Raw genomic sequence first — 27,330 nt, 5'->3', positions numbered from 1 at the left:
GCAGTAAGGACGAAGAGCTTTAAGAACATATGAGAGGAGGAAATGCTTGGTGGACCACAGTTCTTATCTTAGCGAGGAAGGAGAAGACAGACCACAGAGATCAAAAGCTCAAGTAGAGGAACTTTTCTTAAATCGAAGTAATGGTCTCCCTTTTTCTGGGAACAGAAGGAATGAAAAAAAGGAACAAAATACAAGCACGTACATGTCAGTTGGGGGAATTCACACCTGCACTTTTTTTCCATTACACTATTACCCAGATGGTGTTCACAAAGATTAACTTGGCAATGACTACAGATGAGGATAAAAGCTAAAGTTGCTGCAGTCATTTGAGCACAAGGTGATAAAGACCTGCATCAGGCTAATAACAGCAAAAATCCGGAAGAAAGTTCAAATTTCAAAAGATGTTGCAGAAGACCCTAACTTTATTATTATTTATTTTCAGTACTTCATTCTGTCAGCTACATTCCAGGGCTGAAAGTTCCTAAAAACAGGAGTGGGAGCCATACAGTAAACAAAATAGTTAAACTACAGAAGTATTGCATCAACATAGCTCTGAAGCAATAGCAAATGTCAATCTTGGAATAGTGTTGAAGAGAGAAACCCTCACTAGCAGTTAATTCTATGAGTTATCTAGCAGAGCCCTGAGAGCAATTAGATTGGATTCTTTTTAGGGAAGATCTTAAACATAGTATTGATTAAAGATCACTAAAATATTAAACATTTGGGATAAACCTGTTTTCTAACAGCAAGTAATGAAAGTTTTGTTTTATTTGACAGATATTAATGAATGTCAAGAATCCAGCCCCTGTCACCACCGCTGTTTCAATGCCATAGGAAGTTTTCACTGTGGATGTGAGCCTGGGTATCAGCTCAAAGGCAGAAAATGTGTGGGTAAGGAAAGGGCTATGAATTCAAAGCAGTGACATCTTTGTAATGTCTTAATACTGTCTGATCTAATCTATGTGTTGTGTCTGATATAGGGCACCTACCATGCATCGTTTATGTGATCCATGCAAAAACAAAAGGAAACAAATGCTATATTTTACAGGTTTCATTTTCCAATTTTATAACTATTTTTAACATGTTCTCTATTATATTACCATTTTTTCACAAAATCATAATACATGTGTGTGTATTGTTATATATGGGCTTCCCTGGTGGCTCAGACAATAAAGAATCTGCCTGCAATGCAGGAAACCCAGGTTTGATCCCTAGATCTGGAAGATCCCCTGGAGAAGGGAATAAGCTACCCACTCCAGTATTCTGCCTGGAGAATTCCATGGACAGAGGAGTCTGGCGGGCTATAGTTCATGGGGTCACAAAGAGTTGGACACGACCAACTGAGCAGATAACACACACACACAGTTATATATAATATACAACTTTCCTGGCGACTAAGTTGGTAAAGAAACTGCCAGCAAGGCAGGAGACACGGATTCAATCTCTGAGTCAGGAAGATTCCCTGAAGAAGGAAATAGCTACCCACTTCAGTATTCTTGCTTAGGAAATCCCATGGACAGAGGAGCCTGGTGGGCTGCAGTCCATGGGGTTGCAAAGAGTTGGACACAACTCAGCAATTAAATATACATATAATTTTTATTTTTCTAGGAGGGGGAAATGTTTTGGCATGGCTTCCATCTATGTGATGTAATATTTTTTATTTTTATCATTATGTTCTAAAATAAAGTATGTTACATACCTTGATGGATTTAAACACCTCAACCTTATACCATGATTATATAATCATCTATATTATTTATCCTTAAAATCCAAAGGTATATCTTTATGAAAAAGTGAAAGAAATCAGTTTCTCAATCTGCATTATCTTTGTTCTTTTATCAAGATATAAATGAGTGTAGACAGAATGTATGCAGACCAGATCAGCATTGCAAGAACACTCGCGGTGGCTATAAATGCATTGATCTCTGTCCAAACGGAATGACCAAGGCAGAAAACGGAACCTGCATTGGTGAGTGTCTGGCTATTTCAGTGACTGAGATCCATTTACTGTCAACAAGCCAAATAAGGCATCCTTGCTTAAAACTAATGATTAGAATAAATTTCATCCAACAAAGAAATATATTTTTCTATAGGTTTTTTACTGCCAACTTCTCGTATGGTTGAGCTCTCAAGTCCCAGCGTCATGACTATACCAGGAAATGAAAGCTCACCCAAGAGACTTAGATCATTTTGAGCTCCCGTGAATCACACAATTGGTTTATATAGCTTAATATCCACATACATTAATATTATCTCACATAATTTCTAATATGAAATTTAGCATATATGTTAAGAATTTCATTGGAGGGGTTAAGAAAAACTTATGTTTGTAGAGACTTATTGAAAGTTCAATATATAATTATTTTAAAACTAAATATTCTTTAAATGTTTATATATATATATATTCTTTAAATGTTAAATCAATGACCAGGCAATGCAGTAAATTATATTTCTCTCTAAGTTTGTTCTTTGTGTGCCTATTCTGTGCTAGTCTGCCATAGGTGGCAGAACTGTGAGCTTCACGATTTACAGAACTAAAGCAGATAGCATTCCTGCTGTCATGTACTTACAGTTGTCTGGGATAGATCAGCCAACTCCACTTGCCTCACCAAAAGAAAAAAAAAAAACAACAGTAATATAAGATGAAATGCCATAAAAAGTACAAGTAGGACTTCCCTGATGGTCTAGTGGATAGGAATCCATATTCCAAAGCAGGGGACCCAAGTTCAATCCCTGGTCCAGGAAGATTCCACATGCCTCAGGGCAGCTAAGTCCATGTACCACAACTATTGAGCCCTCGTGCTGCAAGTATTGAAGCTAATGCGCCCTAAAGCCTGTGCTCAGCAACAAAAGAAGCCACTGCAATGAGAAGCCCACACACCAGAACTAGAGAGTAGCTTCCGCTTCCTGCAGTTAGAGAAAGCCCATGCACAGCAATGAAGACCCATCACAGCCAAAAATTAAAGATTATTTTAAAAAAAAAAAAAGAGGTACAGATAAAATTGTGTAAGAGTACTCAGAAGAGTGCTCATATCTAATAGGAGTAACTAACAGCCATGTCATGGAAGTGATCGTATTTAAATTATCCTTGAATAGGATGTTAATATGTGGAGGTGGTAGTAAACGGAAAGAAAAATAGCGCTGTATGAAGGGGAAAGAGCTGGAGTTAGGGAGAGCAAGTTAAAATTCATCCTCCTTAATAGCTATCTCACCTTGAACAAGTCTTAAAATGACACAGAAATTTGAGTTTCTGTTGAGAAACACAGAAGTTTCTCATTTTAAAAATCTGAAAAAAAAGAATTTTGTAATGAAACATTTATTAATAAAGTTAAAATATGCCTTGGGTTTGTTTCAAAATAATGTAAGAGAGAGGGGAGATTGTAGATATAAATGAAGGAGTAGTGACCACTTGTTGGTCTTTGTTGAGATACAAGGAGATTTAGTATAATTTTTTTTTAATGGGACGGTGGACTATCAGATTGCAAAGACTGTTTTCAGCAATATGGATGTAGGCAAGTGTTTTTCTAAATTCCTACAAATAGTAGCCAATTCATAGCATCATATACAGTTATGTGTAACTGTATTTTTAATAATATTGACTCTAGTTATGTATAAGATTAATTAGAAATAAGCTGAAAGATCTGAAGACTGTTCTAGAAGCTATAGCAAAAATATAGCTACATGAAAATGGAAAACGGGGATACATGGCTTTGTTTGAAGGAAGTAGAATTACCCAGTCTTGGAAATTTAGGGAATAAGTTAAAGATAATGCTAATGTTTACAGTTTGGGGAAAACAGAATGCTGTTATCATAAATGAGAGTAATGATACTCTGAACAGGCTGAGTTTGAAGTTCTAGTAAAATATGGCGATGGAAATGATCAGCTAGCAGCTAGAAATCTGAGTCTGTAGATAAGAAGCAGTGTGACACTACTGCTCCTGATCTATATCAGGAAGCTCATTAGAGTCAATAGTATAAATATGATGGCAAAAGGAGACGGGATATAGAGAAGGGACAAGAAAGCTGAGAACAAAACTCCGTCCATAGTAGGGAGCAGAAAGAGAAAAAGAAGCCAATTAATAAGTGACCTGGAGGAGGGCATGGCAACCCACTCCAGTATTCTTACCTGGAGCATCCCCATGGAGAGAGGAGCCTGGCTGGCTACAGACCATGGGGTCACAAAGAGTCGGACACGACTGAGCAACTAAGCTTTCTAATAAGTGACAGAGCTGGGACTTGAACCCAGCTTTTCTGACCGCAGGGTTCAATCACATGGTAAGAAATGCAACATGCTAAACAATTAAAATGTTCATTTTAAATATAGTGACCTCAGGTTTTGAAAGAGGAAATGTTATTGCTTTTTATTGCCTCCATGTTTATAGATGTTGATGAGTGTAAAGATGGGACCCATCAGTGCAGATATAACCAGATATGTGAGAATACAAGAGGCAGCTATCGCTGTATGTGTCCAAGAGGGTACCGGTCTCAAGGACTTGGAAGACCCTGTTTAGGTAAGTTAACAGAAACTCTTATTGAGTTCATAAACTGTTAATATAATTACCCACCCCTACCAACTTGATTAGGACCACTGTATTTTCAAATGATTTCTTGCTACATTTAGAAGAGTAATTTGGTTTAAGTAATCCATTACACAGTTTGAATTACTTCTTAGAAACTTCATATTGAGTTCGACTTACACTGACTTTCAAGTGGTAATAATAACTACTTACAGAATGCTTACTATAAACTACACATATCAAAATGAGATGTGGTATAATTACCATGACAACTTAATTATGAAGATTATCTCATTGATTGTCTAGCTATGCACATATGTTAGTATAGATATATTTTATTTGAATGTGAAGTATATTTGCATGTACTATGAAGGTTTAGTTATGGGGGATTAAAATGTGAACACATTTTAAGTGAATTGGTAATTAGCACTTTATCTACCATTCCTGGAGAATCCCAAGGACAGGGAAGCCTGGTGGGCTGCCATCTATGGGGTCACACAGAGTCGGACACGACTGAAGTGACTTAGCAGCAACTACCATATATTTAGTGCATACTGTATACCATTCCCGGTGCTAAGAATCTAATTTAATTCTTCCAATTGCCTGTTTGTTTCCATCTCAGTTATAATTTGAGTGTAAAGTAAGGCAGGTAGATGGAAAATATCTTTAAGAAGGTAACCATATGCTTTTTAAAATTAACATATTTATAATCAAGAAACTGACCTATAAAATATTCTGCCTCAAAATATTTACATTTACATGCAGCAAAAAATTGTGTTGCATTTTTAAATACTGGCTTCTGGTTTGCATGCTATTATACTTTTAAAAATGGATGCCTTGGTTATCTATTTAAGAGACAACCTATCTTTATATCCACAAAGAGAAAGCCTGTCCTGTCTTTATAATGAATTCTTCCATAAAAATTTAGTTCTGTCTTTATGTAGTTCCTACCATAGTACTTTGTGCACAGCAAATGTTTATAGTAATATCATTATTATGAACTCTTTTAAAATAAATACAGTTTAATAGAAATGCATGTCATTTTAGTCTTCTACTTAGGTATTGTACTTTATATATAATTTAACATTTTGATCAGTTATTACAGTGACCTAGTAGAATGAAATATGTTCAGTTGTTCACTTGCTTGACTTGAAGCTGAATGTCAGAAATTGGGCTGGGGGATAAATTTGTAAAGAAGGTAGGGCCATTGCCTTAAAGAGATTAAAATGTTAATTTTAACTTTTGCCTACTGAAATAATTATTAAAGCAAAATTTACTACTTTACTCTAGTTATTTACATTGTTTTCTTTCATGGCACTTTGGTAATGAATTATTCACTTTACAAGAAGTGTTGTGAGTACATACTCTGTGGTGATCTAGGAAAGAAGGATAGCTTTCATTTTTGAACTTTGTGAGTTTCTTACGAAGAATGATTTTGTGTCATATCCTTCTTTTTAATTTTTGTTAAGAAAATGTGCTTAGCATGATTATTCATGAGTAATTATGGATTCGAAAGAAAAAAGAAAAATAAAACTGATTGTAGTTGTACCAATATTCTTGCATCTGAAACTTGTAATTATATGAAAGATTAGAAGCCCTAAGTGATCAAAAATATAATTAAACTCTGAGATATGATTGCATTCTTCACCAACAAAAGTAATTAGCTTTGAACTCTAGTGTTTCTGGGTTCAAGAGCACATTTTCCATTGTAATCCTATTTGTTTCTACTGTAAAGCAGTCTTTAGGGAGTATCATAGAATCTCTCTATATAGTTATATCTTAATGATGAAAGCTTTTTCAAAGGTTTACAGCAGTTGAAAAATGACTGTATTCCCAGCTTTGGAAGGTAACATAATGTTTTCAGTTTGTTTCACAGACTGATTCTTTATTCCTGTGTTTTCTGTGTGTATATGTGTGTATGTTTTTTTTTTTCTCTTTTTTATGTATCATGGCACACGAGCAGATATTAATGAATGTGAACAAGTGCCTAAGCCTTGTGCATATCAGTGCTTCAACACCCCTGGCAGCTTCAAGTGTATCTGTCCACCAGGACAACATTTGTTAGGGGACGGGAAATCTTGCGCTGGACTGGAGAGGCTGCCAAATTATGGCACTCAATACAATAGCTATAACCTTGCACGCTTCTCCCCCATGAGAAACAACTATCAACCTCAACAGCATTACAGACAGTACTCACATCTCTACAGCTCCTACTCAGAGTATAGGAACAGCAGAACATCTCTCTCCAGGACTAGAAGGACTATTAGGAAAACTTGCCCCGAAGGCTCTGAGGCGAGCCTTGACACATGTGTAGGTAAATGTCAGCCATATTCCATTTCCTTTCTGTGGGTTCTCTTATGGACCAAAGTCTAAACAGATGTACAGTGCCCGTGAGAGTCTGGGTGCAGTGAACTATGCCTGATTTCAGATATGGGATGACGCAAAGCATCAAGACATTTACTCTGGCACCTACACCTATTGCCAGTTTTCTCAAATGAGTGATATATTTACGTGTACATTCTGACAATTTATTGTTTTATGTTGGCAATTTCTCTTTCTTTGATCGCCCCAGTAAATTTAATGCTATATAGAAGCAAGATGCAGTGGCATTCAGAATATGGTTTTTTTAAAAAAGAGAATATGCATATTACCACCATAATACAGTACTAGCAGATTATGGTTTTGTCCGATGGATGCCAAAGCAGTGGGTTAAAAGTGAAACTCTGCTGCTGTGTCAGCTGCTTGCTCTGTATGGCAACATACAGCACTGCCCTGACTAGTTCCACACTCCCCCTGGAACTTCTCTGTTTGATTTATTTTGTGTATATGTGAGTCACTGAAAAGATAATGTAAGTCAGGACAAAACTTTTTTCCATTGCTCTAAATTGCTAGTTTACTAATTGCTAAATTACTAATTGCTTCCAGTACCTTTAAATTTATAAATCTGTAACTTAATTTGTTTACAAAAGTGAAGTGTAATTTCCAACTCCAGAATGAAGACCCTGTCTTCAGTTAAACTGTAAACAATTCCATCTGCCGTTCATATAATTCAATTTTCTGTGAGTCTCACAGTTTGCATGTCATGGAACTATACACCAAGAGGAATTAGCAAGCACAAATGAGCCCTACAGTTTGGTCAAAGAAATAAGAAAGCAAGAAAGAAAGGGAGCGGGGAGGCAAGAGGGGAAAGAATGAAATTCTGTTTAAATTTGAAGACCCCTATGCCAACCGCATCTTATTGCATTTTTCTTAGGTATTCTATGCTTCATTTATTCTCTCCCAAATGTGCTCTGTTAAACATTTCTTTTAAGTATTTAAAAAATGCCATCTGACTCCAATTTCCGTCATTTCTTTTTCCGCCCTTCTCCAAGTCCTGTTCCTGCATCATAGTCTTCTTTGACATGGGTCCTTTGTCACTCTCTTCCTCACATCACCTCCACTCTGCTGGACCTTCAAACCTGCTAGATCCTTACACTTTCACACCTTTATTCTTTAGCCCCAGACGTTCCCAGAACTTTTCTATCTGGCTGTCTTGAAGTACCTAAAGCTTAATATGATGTATATGGACTCTTCTACCTGTGATCATCTTCCCTGAACTGTTGTCAGTGCTCATTTCTTTTACTTCTTGAATGTGAAACATTCATACGTTCATTAACTACTCTCAACATTTTTCCACATATGGTCAAATACTACTTTATTAATACTAAGCCTGTGGACTCTACTGTTCTTGGGAGTATATCAAACATTGCTCTCAGCCTGCTTCAAACTGTTCTTATTGGGTTTTTTTCCATTGGTAATTTTTTATGCCCACAATTTTGACCTATTTACTCGTGAAACTTTTCACTTTCCATAGAATTAACATCTAACATTTCATGTTTCAAAGTTTCTTCCAAATAGTCATTCCCACTGACAAGTTTTCATATCCTATTAACATCCCACTCTCTGCCTTTGTTTCAGATAACTCTTTTCTTCTACACCAAAAATCTTTGCTTATGCTTTGATAAATGAGGGAAACAATATTCCCCACACCATACACCATCTAGTTGACTTCTATATCATCTGAAGGTCCAAGTCATTTTAAGAAGGCATCCCTGATTGATAACCATGTCTCCTTTTCTCTATCACAATCTATGCCCTGTAATTTCATCAGTAAAGTCTTATGAATGTTTTCTTTGTCTCTGTGTTTATATTGCACTAACATATTTATGTGAATTATATTCCCAAAACAATCTACTGTGTAAGGCAGTTACTACTTCAGAGTGAGGACCAGTCTTGGAGAATCTAAAGTTAACTTCTATAACTAGTTTATTACTGGATATTTAGGTTTTATTGGGGGCCACTGAATAGGCTTAGAAATATTTCTTAAAGTACAGTGAATATTTTATGGTGTTTGTACTAATAAAGAAATTCACACTATGATTGCAGACAGCTTTGGAATTATTTAACAAGCAACTTGCAGTAAACACCAAATGTCTTTCTTTAATTAACCATCTGGGATAGACAGATTACAAAAGATTCAGATTAACACCATGGCATTTTGTTAGACTTGGGCTAAAATTTAGCTTTTTAAGGAATTTGCTCCAAAGCTTATTAGGGAAAATGAATGATACATTGCTTCTGAACATAGAAATCACACTTGGGGCCACTTCAAACTACTTGGAGTTCAACATCATTTACATTTCTTTTTTTGTTAAAGCAGATTATAAAGGGAAAATGTGAAAATAACTCAAGTGCTGCAGTGAATGCTTTGGTTAACTAAAATGGGGCAAAAACAATGACGAATATTTGATGAGTATTTGTATTAACAGATTGAGTCATTGCAGTGATACCCTGAGCATCTGCAGAATGAACAGGTTCTTTTGCTCTGAGTCATCTCCAAGTTTTCACTTTCTCTCCCCTTTACTTCCAGCCCACAGCCCTGCTGCTCCCATTTCATACCATCTTCTCCTCTTTCTTCTAACACTGGTTGGCAAATTTTTCTATTGGGCAAAACACAGTTGGGACAGTAAATCTAGGCCTCTCAAATCCCATCCCTGAATCTGAAAGCAAATAGCAATTTTCAACTACCTTTCTAACTATCCTTTTTATTACTGTTTTCTTAATTTTGTTTAGTGATAGCAGGTAGATTAGCTCTTTATAGTTTATAAAATGTTTTTCATATCTTATTATATTTGCACCTTCCAACAAACCTGTGTGAAGTAAGGAGATTGTGTCCATGACTCCTCTTGGCAGAAGAATCAACTGAGATCTTGAGAAGTTAAGTGGCTGGCCCAAATAAAATAGCAACTCTGTATATGTGGTTGTCATTAGTGAAATACTTTATAATTGTATAAGCTTGATAAATATTACTATTGCAAACATAAAACCACCTCCACTAAATGATATCTGCATATGGGAAAGTTATACATGGCTGTTAGAGAGAGGCAACTAAAGTTTAAATGAAATAGAAAAGAATATTTCTTTTTCCAGTTAATCTCAATAGAAACTTTATCTTTTAGGTAAATTCTACTGTTCTGTCAAGAGTTTAGCACTTTAGTAGTTAGGGATCTTGCACAGTTCTGTTTCATCTGTTGTTCTAAGCTTACTTAAGTAACACTGAAATTGGCTAGGTTGGGGTTTCAGCTCAAATACATTTATACACAAAAGAGATGTTCATATTTTATAATATAGGACAGCTTATATTGGACTCCATTAAAAACAGATCCTGATATGAAACCACTTTGAGCATTTTTAAACACATGAGTATAAAATCACTAAGTTGTCTACTGTATGTCAAAAGCTTGTTTATAGTTGATTGTGTCACGGTTTCTTCCTTGGTTTTGTGTACTTACATTTTCTGCTTTCTTTCTGCACAGATATTGATGAATGTGAAAATACAGACACCTGCCAGCATGAGTGTAAAAATACCTTTGGGAGTTATCAGTGTATCTGTCCACCTGGCTATCAGCTCATGCTCAATGGAAAAACATGTCAAGGTGAGAAAACTTTGGGACATTTACTGCTGCAACGTAACTTAAAACCAATATAGCATAGTGTGAGAAATGTGTTTTGTTTGAATAATTATTTTTCTAGTTGATTCCTTTCCCTTCACATTCCCATATCTTTAATCATTGCTTTTGCAAGCAGGAAAAGCAAAAGAAGGCAATTAAGCAAAGGAAAATTTGAGAAACATTTTTGGTATGGTCTTAGATGGCGGCATAGGAATGCCTGAACCAGTTCATATCATATATATTTAAAACTAAAAGGAACTAAACCTCTTCAGACATGTGTTCACAATCCAGCTAAGAAGAAAGGAGAAATGGGATGAATGTTCAGTAAATGTACTTCAGTGTTAGGCATTATTTTATACTTTGTTTCAGTGATCAGTGGGTAATTGATTAACTCATTCATTCTTTGAATCAAATAATGAGTACCAATCATTTTCAAGATATTCAGGATGCAGTAGGTTAAAACAGGTGAATAAGGTACACTATTTCCGTTATGATCCTAGAGTCTAGTGGATATAGACATGCAAATAAGTGCTTAATCAACATACAAAGTTCTATTAATAGGTGTTACAATGGAGTTTTAGATAATGTGTAGTGATGGTAGAAAGAAAAAAAAAATCAATCTCAATTGTACCCTCTTCACACAAACATGTGAAAGGAGCATTGTATTTTGATGAAATGTAATATGTGGCAATGTGTACTTAGAGCAAAAACGTATGGATTTACATAAATTGTCAAAATCTAAGAAACCAATTCTACAGACGAAAACATCTAAGAATATTATATAGGTCTTTAAAAACTCTGAATTTTATTCCTCTCTGTCCTATATGAAAGACTTCCCTTTACAAAAGACTTGCTAGGATGCAGCTCATGGAAATGTGTTCTGGAAGGCAACAACAGGGTAGACAGTGACTTCACCTGGGTTACCATGAGCCTCACCACCCTTACTTACCCCATTCACCCATCATACTCTCTCAGAGCCCCCACTGATCATGTGAACTCAATAATAAACTCTGCTCTAGTCATCCTTCACCAAACATTTATGACAAGCTTGCCCTAGGAAGAACATTTTACTAAGTTTTGAAATACTGGAGTAATGTATCTACATTATAGTTTTACATTTTTCTGAAACAACGATTAACTCATTTTAATCAGCAGTATAGCTTTGTCAAGAACAATAATTCTTACCCATTCTAGAGATGATAAAACCAATTCTCAGAGTGATTATGTGAGTCTCAGTGTCCTATAACCATCGAGAGCAAGGGTAGGACTTGATCACAGATTTCACAATGTTTAGAATGGTCCTTTGTTTCTCCTATGATGCTGTGAACACCAGGGTCATTGTAATGTGGCAGCAAGTGCTTACATTGTCCGTATCTTACAGCTTTCTCCAGCTCTTCACCCCAAGAGTCCTCCTGAAGGGGAGGCAGTGTACAACACCACCATTACTCTCTCTGCAGATGCACCAGGTACCAAGCAAGGAAGGGGATAGACACCGAAGCATTTGGAATAACCTAGTGGACTGCAAACTCCTTAGCCAGATTTCTAAGGGTCATGGTCATATTCTCGTTAGAGGACTTTTTCTCCTTTAAATCAGGCCAGTATGTTTTTTCAGTTGCCCTTGTCACTCATTCAGTTCAAAACATTTTTCCACTTTCACTTGTGCTCCAGAGTGTGGAAAATAATGTGCACAAATCAGAAACAGGCATCATCTAAAATGTTTGCAATTTAAGCAAGTTACATATTTTTGTGATTTTAAAAAAGGACATGAGAGAAAACAATTACAACCTTTAAAGAAGTCTCCACTCTAAAGAATAACCTGGAGTCTTTTACGGCTTTAGAAAGTGTTTGAGGCATTTATGAGGAACAAAAGACTATTTTTCATTCCCAGATGGATTTTTGAAGCTTTATACATTAGTGTTAGAAATATCAATAATAAAAGGTATATTAAAGTGAATTTGACATTGAACATTGACAGAAACTAGTCAAAAGCAGAAGTCATCAGACTGCAAAATGAAAAGCAAAAACATGACCAAGTGTAATTTTCTCCAAAAGCAGAGAGGAGAAACTGAAAAATTTGTACACTAATCTTAAACCCCACTAATCTAATTCCAATCCCAAAGAAGGGCAATGCCAAAAATGTTCAAACTACTACGCAATTGCACTTATTTCATATGCTAGCAAGGTTATGCTAAAAATCCTTCAAGCTAGGCTTCAATAGTACATGAACTGAGAACTTCCAGACATACAAACTGGATTTAGAAAAGGCAGAGAAACCAGAGATCAAACTGCCAATATCTGTTGGATCATAGAAAAAGCAAGAGAATTCCAGGAAAAAAATCTTCTGTTTCACTGACTACACTAAAGCCTTTGACTGTGTGGATCACAGCAAACTATGGAAAATTCTGAAAGAGGTGGGAATACCAGACCACCCTACCTGCCTCCTGTATGCCGCTCAAGAAGCAATAGTTAGAACTGGACATGGAACAATGGACTGGTTACAAATTGGGAAAAGATTATGTCAAGGCTGAATATTGTCACCCTGCTTATTGAACTTATATGCGGAGTACATCATGTGAAATGCCAGTCTGGGTGAATCACAGGCTGGAATCAAGATTGTCAGGAGAAATATTAATAAGCTTAGATATGCAGTTAATGCCACCCTTATCGCATAAAGTGAAGAGGAATAAAGAGCCTCTTGATGAAGGTGAAAAGGAGAGTAAAGTTCGAGTTTTAAAACTCGAACAATCAAAATCTTAAGATCACAACATCCGGTCCCATCACTGCATGGCAAATAGATGGAGAAACAAAGGAAATAGTGACAGATTTTATTTTCTCGGGCTCCAGAATCACTGTGGACAACGACCACAGCCACGAAATTAAACGACACTTGCTCCTTGGAAGAAAAGCTATGACAAGCCTAGACAGAGTGTTAAAAATCAGATATCACTTTGTCACAAAGGTCCATATAGTCAAATCTATGGATTTTCCAGTAGTCATGTATGGATGTGAGAGTTGAACCATAAGAAGGTTGAGCGCTGAAGAATTGATGCTTTTGAACTGTGGTGCTGGAGAAGACTCTTGAGAGTTCCTTGGACTTCAAGGAGATCCAACCAGTCAATCCTAAAGGAAATCAGTCCTGAATATTCTTTGGAAGGACTGAGGCTGAAGCCCCAATACTTTGGTCACCTGATGCAAACAGCCAACTCATTGGAAAAGACCCTGATGCTGGGAAAGACTGAAGGCAGGAGGAGAAGGCGATGACAGAGGATGAGATGGTTGGATAGCATCATGAACTCAATGGACATAAATTTGAGCAAGCTCCAGGAGATGGTGAAGGACAGGGAAACCTGGCATGCTGCAGTCCATGGGGATGCAAAGAGTAGAACACAACTGAGTGACTGAACAACAACAATTCTAAAAGTGTAAAAATACTCTATGCTGGCCTTGCCTTCAAAATGAATTATCTATCCAAGTTTTTAAGAACCAATTCATGTCTATTGAGAATCTGAATTACTTTATATTCTCTATAAGTCAAATGTTTATTCTGAATTACTTTTTTTAATGTATCCAGAAGCATTTGGTTAAATGCATTCATATATTCTAAATCTGTTCCTGTGAAAGTTTTTCAACTCATCTTGGTATACTTTTCTTGCAGCAATATTTGTTATGAAAAGCCTATACTTTAAATTTTTGATCACAATAATTTTTAATGATATTTTGTAATGTTATATAATATTATATACAATTATTTAAATTAATCTTATGATATGTTATATAATTATATAATATCTTACAAAAAACAGATATTACCACACTGTCAGGTAACAAAAGATAGCCTGCTGGTTCCACCTTTTCTGGCTACTTTTTTTTATGACTAGTGACTAAAGTGAGTGAACAAAGTGAGCCGATTGAATGCCTTAAAGATACTCACTCCTGAAGAGATAGTGATAGAAGACAAAGAAGGGTTACCTTCTCAGAAGCTCAAGTACTTGTTGGAAGCTCTTCTATGGGAAGTATATATTATTATGGAGCTAGGGACAAACACTTTGTATATTAGATTCTGACATTTGATATATTCATATTCAGCCAATGGAAATATGTGATGAGGTAGCTGTTCTTACTGTGTATAAATGTGTATCTAGATTCTGGCCTCCAAGCCACCATTTTCATAAACCCTAACAGTCCACTGGCCCCATGTTTCTGTATGAGTTCACTATAAAATTTAAAGCTAAAATGGAATTTGGAATATGGATGGGAGGGGAATGGGATTTTTTTTTTATGATATCAAAGATAAATTTATTTCACATTTTCCTAAAGGACTTTTCACTTCATTCTGAGACAGTTTCATTTTGTCAAGGAGATGGAACACTTCCAACGGATAAAAATCATAATTGGAAGTTGGTTTGCAGAGCCAAAAGGCAAGATTTAACTGAAATAAAACATGTTTCTGTTTCAGTCCTGGAGGAAAACTACTCCTATTGTAAAAGGAGTAATAGAAAGCATATTATGTCATTATCAAGTCCCAGCTCTACCCACCAGAGGGCAGAGACCAGAAGCAAAACAACTACAATCTAACAGTCTACAGAACCAAGTCCAGAAATGCAGATCAGAACCTACCCTAGAACCACCTGGTCCCTTTTGTCCTTTGGTGACAAAAGGGGAGTGTAGTGCTGGGACACAGAGGACATCCCCCATAGAGGCCACTTCTCCAAGGTCAAGAAACATAACTAACCTTCCACAGACATAAAAATACAAACAGAAATCTAGTCAAAGACTTCCCTGGTGGTACTGTGGATAGGACTCCACCTACCAGTGCAGGGGACACGGGTTTGGACCCTGGTCCAGAAGGATTCTGCATGCCATGGAGCAACTAAGCCCATGTGCCACAACTACTGAAGCCTGTGCACTCTAGGGCCCGGAAGCCACAACTGCTGAGCTCGCATGCTGAAACTCCTGAAACCCCTGTGCTGCAGAGCCAGCGAGAAACTGCTGGGCTCACCTCCTGCCCCTGTGGAAGCCCATGTGCCTAGAGCCTGTGCTCTGCAGCAAGAGAGGCCACCATGGTGAGAAGCCCTGTGCACCACAGCTAGAGAGTAGCCCCCATTCTCTGCAACTTGAGAAAGCCTGAACACACCAATGAAGGTGCAGGGCAACCAAAGATTTTTTTAAAAAATAAAAAGAAAGAAAGAAAAATCCAGGTTAAAGGAGATAACAGAGGAGTATGTTCTAGACAAAAAACAAGATAAACCCCCAGAACAACTAAGTGACATGGAGATAGGCAATTTACCTGAGAAGGAGTTCAGAGTAATGATTGTAAAGATGATCCAAAAATTCAGGTAAAGAATGAATGCACGGTATAAAAACCTGTAAGCAGTTTTTAGCAAAGAGTTCAGTTCAGTCGCTTAGTCGTGTCCGACTCTTTGTGACCCCATGAACCACAGCACGCCAGGCCTCCCTGTCAATTACCAACTCCCGGAGTTCACTCAAACTCATGTCCACAGAGTCGGTAATGCCATCCAGCCATCTCATTCTCTGTCATCCCTGTCTCGTCCTACCCCCAATCCCTCCCAGCATCAGAGTCTTTTCCAGTGAGTAAACTCGTCACATGAGGTGGCCAAAGTATTGGAGTTTCAGCTTTAGCATCAGTCCTTCCAATGAACACCCAGGATTGATCTCCTTTAGAATGGACTGGTTGGATTTCCTTGCAGTCCAAGGGACTCTCAAGAGTCTTCTCCAGCACCACAGTTCAAAAGCATCAATTCTTCAGCGATCAGCTTTCTTCACAGTCCAACTCTCACATCCATACATGACCATGGGAAAAACCATAGCCTTGACTAACGGACCTTGGTTGGCAAAGTAATGTCTCTGCTTTTTAATATGCTATCTAGGCTGGTCATAACTTTCCTTCCAAGGAGTAAGCGTCTTTTAATTTCATGGCTGCAATCAGCATCTGCAGTGATTTTGGAGCCCAAAAAAATAAAGTCTGACACTGTTTCCACTGTTTCCCCATCTATTTCCCATGAAATGATGGGACCAAATGCCATGATCTTCGTTTTCTGAATGTTGAGCTTCAAGCCAACCTTTTCACTCTCCTCTTTCACTTTCATCAAGAGGTCTTTGAGTTCCTCTTCACTTTCTGCAATAAGGGTGGTGTCATCTGCATATCTGAGGTTACTGATATTTCTCCCGGCAGCAAAGAGTTAGAAAATATAAAGAACAGCCAAAAAGTTGAAGAATACAATAACAAGTAAAAACACCCTCAGTTCAGTTCAGTTCAGTCGCTCAGTCGTGATCGACTCTTTGCGACCCCATGAATCACAGCACGCCAGGCCTCCTTGTCCATCACCAACTCCCGGAGTTCACTCAGACTCATGTCCACAGAGTCGGTGATGCCATCCAGCTATCTCATTTTCTGTCGTCCCCTTCTCCTGCCCCCAATCCTTCCCAGCATCAGAGTCTTTTCCAGTGAGTCAACTCTTCGTATGAGGTGGCCAAAGTATTGGAGTTTCAGCTTTAGCATCAGACCTTCCAATAAACACCCAGGATCGATCTCCTTTAGAATGGACTGGTTGGATCTCCTTGCAGTCCAAGGGACTCTCAAGAGTCTTCTCCAGCACCACAGTTCAAAACCATCAATTCTTTGGCTATCAGCGTTCTTCACAGTCCAACTGTCACATCCATACATGACCACGGGAAAAACCATAGCCTTGACTAGACGGACCTTTGTTGGCAAAGTAATATCTCTCCTTTTTAATATGCTATCTAGGCTGGTCATAACTTTCCTTCCAAGGAGTAAGCGTCTTTTAATTTCATGGCTGCAATCAGCATCTGCAGTGATTTTGGAGCCCAAAAAATAAAGTCTGACACTGTTTCCCCATCTATTTCCCATGAAGTGATGGGACCAAATGCCATGATCTTCGTTTTCTGAATGTTGAGCTTCAAGCCAACTTTTTCACTCCCCTCTTTCACTTTCATCAAGAGGCTTTTGAGTTCCTCTTCACTTTCTGCCATAAGAGTGGTGTCATCTGCATATCTGAGGTTATTGATATTTCTCCCAGCAATCTTGATTCCAGCTTGTGCTTCTTCCAGCCCAGCGTTCCTCATGATGTACTCTGCACATAAGTTAAATAATCAGGGTGACAATATACAACCTTGGCGTACTCCTTTTCCTATTTGGAACCAGTCTGTTGTTCCATGGCCAGTTCTAACTGTTGCTTCCTGACCTGCATACAGGTTTCTCAAGAGGCAGGTCAGGTGGTCTGGTATTCCCATCTCTTTCAGAATTTTCCACAGTTTATTGTGATCCACACAGTCAAAGGCTTTGGCATAGCCAATGAAGCAGAAATTTTTCTGGAACTCTCTTGCTTTCTCCATGATCCAGCAGATGTTGGCAATTTAGAAGGAATCAATAGCTGAATAAATGAGGCAGAAGAATGGATAGGTGAGCTGGAAGACAGAATGACAGAAGTCTGCATAACAGAATTAAGAAAAAAATGAGAAGAAATGAGGGTAGTTTGAGAGACCTCTGAGACAATGTCAGATGTACCAACATTTGCATCGTAGAGGTCCCAGAAGGAGGAAAGGGAGAGAAATGGCCTGAGGAGATATTTGAAGAGATACTAACTGAAAACTTTCCTAATGTGCAAAAGGAAACAATAAGTCAAACCCAGGAAGTACGAAAACTACCATAGAGGATCAACTCAAGGAGGAACATGCCCACACACATAGTAATCAAACTGACAGCAAATATCAAAAGCAACAAATAACATATAGGGGAACCCATAAGGTTATTGTCTGATTTTTCAGCTGAAACTCTGGCTAGAAGAGAGTGGCACATTCTATTTAAAGTGATGAAAGTGAAAAACCCACAAACAAGATTACCCAGCAAGACTCATTCAAATTTTGACAGAGAAATCTAAATCTTTACAGAAAAGCAAAAGCCAAAAGAACTCATTACCACCAAAGCAGCTTTACAAAAAATGCTAAAGGAGTTGCTCTAGGCAGAAAAGAAAAGTCTACAACTAGGAACAAGCAAATTAGGAAATGGGAAAACTCATTGGTGAAGGCAAACCTACCCAAGAGGTAGGAAATCATCCACATTCAAGTATGATATTGAAACCAGTAATCATGAGAGGAGGAGAGTAAAACTTCAGGACACTTGAAGTGTATTTGAAATTAAGAAATCAGCAACTTAAAACAACTGTGTGTACACCTAGACCGCTGTATCAAAACCTCAAGGCAACTGTAAATCAACTCTGTAATAAGCATATACAAAAAAGAAAAAGGAATCCAAACACTGAACATAGCCATCAAATCACAAGAGAACAAAAGATGGGGGGGGGGGAAATGACCTTCAAAGGAAAACCCAAAAGAATTAATATAATGGCAATAAGACCATACATAGATAACTATCTTCAATGTAAATGGATTAAATGCTTGAATCAAAAGACATAGATACAAATGAATGAATGGGTGCAAAAACAAGACCCATATATATGCCGCTGAAAAGAGACCTATTTCAGATCTAGAAGCCATGAAGACAAAGTAAGGGAATGGTTTAAGGGATTCCATGTATATAGAAATCAAAAGAAAGCTTGAGTAGCAACAGTCATATCAGACAAAATAGACTTTAAAATAAACACTTCTACAAGAGACAAAGAAGTATACTACATAATGATCAAGGAATCAATCCAAGAAGAAGAGAGAGCAATTGTAAATATACATGCACCCATAGGATACACAATGGGACACATAGGAACACAATGTAGGAAATCATCCACATTTAAATATGATATTGAAACCAGTAATCATGAGAGGAGGAGATTAAAAATTCAGGATACTTGAAGTGCATTTGAAATGAAGAAATCAGCAACTTAAAACAATTATGTGTATACCTAGACTGCTTCAAGGCAGTTAACAGACATAAAAGGAGAAATTAACAGTAACATAATACTAGGGGAGGACTTTTAACACTCACCCCACTTACCTCAATGGACAGATGATCCAGGCAGAAAATCAATAAGAAAACATAGGCCCTAAAAGACACATTAGTCCAGATGAACTTAATTGGTATATATAGAGCATTCCATCCAAAAGCAGCAGAATACAGATTCTTTTCAAGTGCACATGGAACATTCTCCAGGATTGACATGTGGTACTTATACAAGTACAATCAAAGTATGTACTGGCCAGAAAGCAAGCCTCAATAAATTTAAGAAAATTGAAATCTTATCAAGCATCTTTTCTGACCACAGCACTATGAAATTAGACATCAACTATAAGAAAAATCTGCAAAAAACAGAAACACATGGAAGCTTAACATTGTCTACTAAGTAACAAATGAATCACTGAAGAAAGCAAAGTGGAAATCGAAAAAATACGTAGAGATAAATGAAAACAGAAACACGATGATCCAAAACATGCAACACAGCAAAAGCAGTTCTAAGAAAAAAGTTAATAGCTATACAAGCTTACGTCAGGAAGCAAGAAAAATCTGAAACTACCTAACTTTACACCTAAAGCAACTAGAGAAAGAACAAAACCAAAAATTAATTAAAAGGAAAGAAAGCATAAAGATCAGATCAGAAATAAATGAAATACAGAGGAAGAAAACAATAGTAAAGATCAGTGAAACTAAAAGGCGGTTCTTCAAAAAAGAATGTATGTGTATGTATAACTGAAGCACTTTGCTATACTCCTGAACTAACAGAACATTGCAAGTCAACTATACAATAAAAATTTTAAAAATAAAAATGTCAAAATATTAAAAGCAAAATAAAAGCTGATTCTTTGCAAAGATAAACAAAATTGATAAACCTTTAGCAGGACTCATCTAGAAAAACAGGGAGAGAGCCCAAATCAATAAAATCATAAATGAGAAAGAAGTTACAGTCAACACCACAGAAATACAAAGGCCCATACTAAAAGCAACTATTTGTCAATAAAACTGACAACCTACAAGAAATATGCAAATTCTTAGAAAGATGCAATCTCCCAAGAGTGAAAAATGAAGAAAAAGAAAACATGAACAGACCAATTTTAAATACTAAAATTGAATTTGTGATTTTAAAAACTCCCCCAAAAGATACCATATCAGATGACTTCACAGGCAAATTCTATAAAGCATTTATAGAAGAGTTAACACCTAAATCTTCTGAAACTATTCCAAAAACTTGCAGAGGAAGGAATACTTCCAAACTCATTCAATAAGGCCACCATCACTCTGATACCAAAACCAAAGATACCAAAAAAAGAAAAATTACATATAGATGTCACTGGTTAATATAGATGCAACTAGCAAACTGAATCCAACATTATATTAAAAGGATCATACACCATGATTAAAATTCCAGGGATGCGAGATTTTTCAGTATCCACAAATCAGTGTGATACACCACAGTCACAAATTGAATTAAAAACTATACGATCATCGCAATAGATGCAGAAAAAGCTTTTGATAAAATTCAATACCCATTTATGATAAAAAGTTCTCCAGGAAGTGGGTATAGGAGGAACTTACCTCAACATTCAGTTCAGTTCAGTCGCTCAGTCGTGTCCAACTCTTTGCGATCCCATGAATCACAGCACGCCAGGCCTCCCTGTCCATCACCAACTCCCAGAGTTCACTCAAACTCATGTTCATTGAGTTGGTGATGCCATCCAGCCATCTCATTCTCCGTCGTCCCCTTCTCCTCCTGCCCCCAATCCCTCCCAGCATCAGAGTCTTTTTCCAGTGAGTCAACTCGTCACATGAGGTGGCCAAAGTATTGGAGTTTCAGCTTTAGCATCAGTCCTTCCAATGAAACCTCAACCTTATAAAGGCATTATGACAAACCGTACTCACAGCTAACATCCTACTCAATGGTGAAAAGTTGAAAGTATCTCTTCTAAGTTCAGAAACAAGACCAAGGATGAAGGACATCTACTTGGCACTTTCATTCAACAGAATTATGGAAGACCTAAACATGTTAGAGAAGAAAGAGAAATGAAAGGAATCTAGATTGGAAAAGGAGTGATAAAACTGTCACTGTTTGCAGATGACATAATACTATACATAAAAAATTCTAAAGACGCTACCAGAAAATTACTAGAGCTCAATAATTTCAGTAAAATTGCTGGACACAGTTAATACATTGAAACACTTTCTTTTTCTATACACTGACAGTTACCATTGCAATAAAAAGAATAAAATACCTTGGAATAAACCTACCTCCCTTGGACTGCAAGGAGATCCAACCAGTCCATTCTAAAGGAGATCAATCCTGGGTGTTCATTGGAAGGACTGATGCTAAAGCTGAAACTCCAATACTTTGGCCACCTCATGCGACGAGTTGACTCACTGGAAAAGACTCTGATGCTGGGAGGGATTGGGGGTGGGAGGAGACGGGGACGACAGAGAATGAGATGGCTGGATGGCATCACCGACTTGATGGACATGAGTCTGAGTGAACTCCGGGAGTTGGTGATGGACAGGGAGGCCTGCCGGGCTGAGATTCATGGGGTCGCAAAGAGTCGGACACGACTGAGCGACTGAACTGAACTGAACTGAAAGACCCTGATGCTGGGAGGGATTGGGGGCAGGAGGAGAAGGGGACAACAGAGGATGAGATGACTGGATGGTATCACCGTCTCGATGGACATGAGTTTGAGTAAACTCTGGGAGTTGGTGATGGACAGGGAGGCCTGGCGGGCTGTGATTCATGGTGTTGCAAAGAGTCGGACACGATTGAGCGACTGAACTGAAGGAGGCAAAAAACCTGTATTCTAAAAACTATGAGATGCTGATGAAAGAAATCAAAGATAAGTGTGTAGAGAATAAGAAGCCCTCCTGCATTGTTGGTGGGAATGTAAACTCTTATAGCCACTATAGAGAACAACATGGAGGCTCCTTGAAAAGCTAAAAGTAGAGCTATCCTGCTTTTTTTGCTCCTGCAGCTTTACTTCTGGGCATATATATAGAGAAAACCATAATTTGAAAATACACATTCACCCCAATATTCATTGCAGTACTATTTACAACAGCCAAGACATGGAAGCAACCTAAATGTCCATTGACAGATGATGGATAAAGATGTAGCATATATATACAATGAAATATTAGTCATAAAAAGGATAAAATAATGTCATTTGCAGCAACATGGATGGATCTAGAGATTACCATGCTAAGAGAAGTCAGAGAAAGATCAAGTAACATGTGATATCACTTATATGTGGAATCTAAAATAAAAAAAGATACAAATGAACTTTCATACAAAACAGACACATACATAGAAAACACATAGACCCACAGAAAACCAACTTATGATTACCAAACGTTGGAGGGAGGGATAAATTGAGAAATTAGGACTGACATATACATACTACTATATATAAAATAGATAGCCAACAAGGATCTACTATATAGCACAGGGAACTATACTCAATATTTTGTAATAAACTAAGAAAATAATCTGAAAAAGTATATATATATATATGTATAATTGAATCACTTTGCTGTACATTGGATTAACACAGCATTATAAATCAACTATACTTCAATAAGAAAAAAAGTTTTAATTTGAATGGAAATTAATTCCCTGAAATAGTTGCCTGCTGTCATGACTGCTGGGAGTTTTCATGTACTACCAAGGGAATACAGATACCACAATTTGAAACTATTGTTGTAAAATATGATTCTTAACTTTGGGGTCTCAACATCCCTTAAATTATGTTGAACTCTATAGGCCCTCTTATCCAAAAAAGTCAATCAATCTGAGTCTTGCTTCATCTCTCTTGCTAACTTGCAGACACATACCTACATACTCAACGTACAGAAATGGTTTCATTCGCAGATCCCCTAATGCTTAAATATGGACCTCAAGTTTAAAATCATGGCTTATAAACACTCATTTTCAGGGAACGCGAAAAACATTTCTTTTGGCTTTATCTTAATGCTTTTTAATTTTAATGATTTAAATGTGTTTGTTTGTTTTTTTAACAACTTTGTGTAGAAAACAAAGAGCATTTCATTTGCATGTTTCCCCAATATCCTAGGGAGAGTACCCTACCCATAACAACTGAGGATGGATTCTACATAGTTCAGATTCGATCAAACTTGAATTATGGATCTTGGGTCATCCATTTGATCCTGGGTTTTTTTCCCCCCTTTATTCTGTATGTCTCCACAAGTCTTCCTTGAATGTATAACTTCTTTAAATTTCTACTACCCAACCTCCCACCCAGTAATTTGACCTTACAAAATATTATGGAAAGATCAAGGATCATTCATGTTTTAAAGAGATTTTTCACTCCAGGAAAGGTTCACATGTGTCTTTTAAATTTTTAGCTTGTTTTTAGTGAATTCAAAGAATTATTGGCTTTACAAAACTCAAATGCATTCTATTTCCCAAGTGTAAAAAAAAAATTATTTCTTTGTAGCTTCCCTTCTACTTTCATAGATCTTATTTTTCAATGTCTTTTCACATGATTTTTAAAAAACTTAACCTCAGAACAATCAATCTGGGAAACAGCACACCAAGAATCAAGATCCCCACTTGGTGGGTGAAAAAGCTTAGGTGCAGCTACCAACCAAGTTCATTCTTGGGGAGGAGAAAGCTAACCCTCAGTATTCCAGGCAAATATCCACAATGCCTGCCCTGATGGCCTCTTCTGACCTAACTTGCTGATGTTGGTTGTTTCTTGTGCTGTTGTAGATATTGATGAGTGTCTGGAACAGAATGTGCGCTGTGGGCCAAATCGCATGTGCTTCAACCTGAGAGGGAGCTACCGTTGCATTGAGACACCCTGTCCACCTGACTACCGACGGGATCCTGTGTCAGGGTATGTCTTGCCTTCTCTTCCCAGGCATGCTTTTGAAAATCCTCCTTCCTCTCTCTCCTTGACCGACAAGCCCTGTCTGCGGTCATGTTTCTCACTCCTAGGAAGTCAATAATCCCTCAGGGGCTAGGGGCTTACAGTGTGTTCCTTCTTCAGAGAGTGGGCAAAAAAAATGAATTCATCCTGTAGCAGTGATTGCCAGCTTTGAGCTGCCAGGGTTTCCCAGAACAAGTCTGCTCAGTGTGTAATGCACCAGGAAACATCTAGAATCCTTCCTCAGCAGGGAGCATTTTATAGGGTGATGGGGACGGGGGAGCCTGGTGGGCTTCCGTCTATGGGGTCACACAGAGTTGACACGACTGACGTGACTTAGCAGCAGCAGCAGCAGAACCTTCCAACTTTGAAATTGTCTCTTCTCTTGGTGCTGCCTCAGGGTTTGGGGGGCTCTCTGCTTTTAGAGCACTCGCTCTAAGAAGTGCCATGGTTGGTACAGTGATGAGTCATCATGACTCCATGGGCGTGTGGAGGAGACCAAGGATGAGTCAGTAGTCTGTTCATGTCTCATCTTGTTTACATGCTCTGCTGTCTGAAACACTGTCTTTTCTGGCTTTTGAATAAACTGCTTTGTTTCTTCCCTCCCCTTACAGAAATGTTGCACTCGGTTTAGGTACCAGGTTGGTGGGGTGCTTGGAAAATGAAATAATGGCCATCACGAATAGGCCCCACTAATGAGGAGGTAGTTCTGAAACCAAACTCTGGTTGGATCTCGCTTTGTTTTCGTCTCAGTGGTCACTCCCGTGTTTCTGTAACACAGTCAAGTGTGCACTGCCCAGGATTCATCCAAAACCGATTTGTAATCTGTCTGAGGGGAGTAGGGGAGGGGGAGACTAAAATTACAGACTTATCAGACTTTTAAAAATACTAAGACTGAAGGATCTGTATCTTCAGAACATGATCCTTTGTGCATTTTTTTGTTTTACTCTTTATTACCAGTGATTTCTGGCACACAATTTCAAAGTCATGACGACTCATAACTACTGTGGGCTCTGGAAAAAGAAAATATACTATTTTTAATCTAAAATGATATGGAAAGCAAATACCGAAAAGAAAGTTGTTTTATTTATTTTTTTTGGAGTCATAATTGACCTTTTATTATTTTTAGAAAAATAAACCAATATCAATATATTCTATTTCTGCTTTCAAATAGGGTAGATGTTAAAATTTTAAACTCATTTGTAGTCCTCTAAGAAGTCCTTGTTTCCAATATATATGCAGATGTTTCTCTTTCCAAAACTGCCTTTTCATTTTAAAGATGTTCTGTTGGACTTTTTTCGGTGGTTCAAAAGCTTCTGATTTTAATGGAGCTGAGAGAGAAATATATGACTCTAGACCAGCACACTCCCGTCGGCATCTGGCATCTGGTTTCAGTTAATAACACAGACCATGGGGTGAACCTTAGTATTTTGCAGTCAGACTGTCTCCTGCCTTTAATGCCCCCAAATTGTCATGGATCGTGATCACCTGCATCATGCCTTCTCCTGCTTCCAAGCCAAGATAACTTCATATATTTCATGTGATTATTGTCCTTAGGTTCTGCCTCAAGAACTGTCCACCCAATGATTTGGAATGTGCCTTGAGTCCATATGCCTTGGAATACAAACTCGTCTCCCTCCCGTTTGGAATAGCTGCCAATCAAGATTTGATCCGGCTGGTTGCATACACTCAAGATGGAGTGATGCATCCCAGGACAACTTTCCTCATGATAGATGAGGAACAGACTGTTCCCTTTGCCTTAAGGGATGAAAACCTGAAAGGAGTGGTATATACAGTACGACCACTGCGAGAGCCAGAGACCTACCGCATGAGGGTTCGAGCCTTGTCCTACAGTGCCAACGGGACCATCGAATATCAGACCACATTCATAGTTTACATAGCTGTGTCTGCCTATCCATACTAAGCACTTCTCCAAAGCATAAATCCACATAATTAAGCCGCATTTACCATGGGAATGAAGTTCCCTGAACAGGTGCGATCTTGGCAACTTGAAAATGGTGCTGTGCTCTGTTTTGTGTGCCTTCCTTGGTACTGCTGGGGTATTTTCATGATCCCACCATGGTCATATCTTTCGGTAAGGTCTAGAAAAGTCTTGTAGTATTTTCTTTATTTATTACACTGGAGCAGTTCCTTTGCAAGGATTATTCTGAACATTTAACAGGACCCATCAGCGATGTTTTATAGTAACATAGTAGCTAAGATAATTTTGTAGAAAAGAAAAAAAAAAATTCAAAGCCAAGTGAATTTCAGCATTTAACCATTTTGAGAATTATAAAGCTAGTTGCTGTGTGTTTTGATCAAAGCTTACTAAGTAACTTATGAAGATACTTTTTTAAGTATTAATACTTTATATTAATAATAGGACTTACATACTTATTTTCACTTTAAAAAGAAAAGAAATACCACTCGTTATAGAAGTATACTACAGCTTCTAGAAAGCTTTTTAATACCAAATGATGTTTACCTTGATTGAGCATCCAAAATAAGGATATATTTTCAGTAACTTTGTGGAACCAGCTGAACCAGTTATAATAATAGAAAAAAATATATTTGTCCTCAGTGATTATGGCATGGATCTTTGCTCTAACATTTTTGACATGGCTTTTCATTCAGTTAGTGCCATAAATTTTCCATTTTAGCATTTTTTAAATTTTCCTGTCAATTGGGAAATAATTTTTTGAAACACCAACGGGACAGTTTTGTTTTTCTTGAAAATCTTGTATGTTCAAATTAGCATAATGTTAAACGTCAATACACTGTACATGGTGGTAACAGACTCTGGAAGCAATTGCCAAGATGTATTGTATTTTTATGAAGTGTACATATATTACCTTAGTGTGTATTTTCTTTATAATATCTTGATGGACTCTTTTATAAAGTTATTTTATAAAAAAAAAAAAATTGTTCCAGTAAAACCTGCCTAAATAAAATTTTCACATCCTTTTTCTTAACCT

The 27,330-nt window shown here is 37.5% G+C and overlaps 1 protein-coding gene across 5 annotated transcripts in view; it reads left to right on the top strand.

The window, feature by feature from the left end:
- HMCN1 (hemicentin 1) overlaps positions 1-27,327 on the top strand; it is a 540,326-nt gene extending 512,999 nt beyond the window's left edge. For 4 of the 5 annotated variants that reach the window (XM_055419093.2, XM_055419092.2, XM_055419091.2 and 1 more), the window contains 7 exons: positions 778-891; positions 1,844-1,969; positions 4,383-4,511; positions 6,481-6,831; positions 10,373-10,492; positions 24,199-24,325; positions 25,913-27,327. In XM_055419093.2, the coding sequence (XP_055275068.2) occupies positions 778-891; positions 1,844-1,969; positions 4,383-4,511; positions 6,481-6,831; positions 10,373-10,492; positions 24,199-24,325; positions 25,913-26,279 (1,334 nt within the window). In that variant the 3' untranslated portion in view covers positions 26,280-27,327. The remainder of the gene's footprint in view (positions 1-777; positions 892-1,843; positions 1,970-4,382; positions 4,512-6,480; positions 6,832-10,372; positions 10,493-24,198; positions 24,326-25,912) is intronic. The other variant, XM_055419094.2, reaches the window with a different exon arrangement.
- Positions 27,328-27,330: the final 3 nt, after the last annotated feature.

This window comes from Moschus berezovskii, chromosome 17 (genome assembly GCF_049115385.1).
Source record: "Moschus berezovskii isolate FMDL1 chromosome 17, NW_MosBer_1.0, whole genome shotgun sequence".
NCBI lineage: Eukaryota > Metazoa > Chordata > Mammalia > Artiodactyla > Moschidae > Moschus > Moschus berezovskii.
Note: the sequence above shows the minus strand (reverse complement) of the source record. Positions and strands in the feature narration are given on the sequence as shown.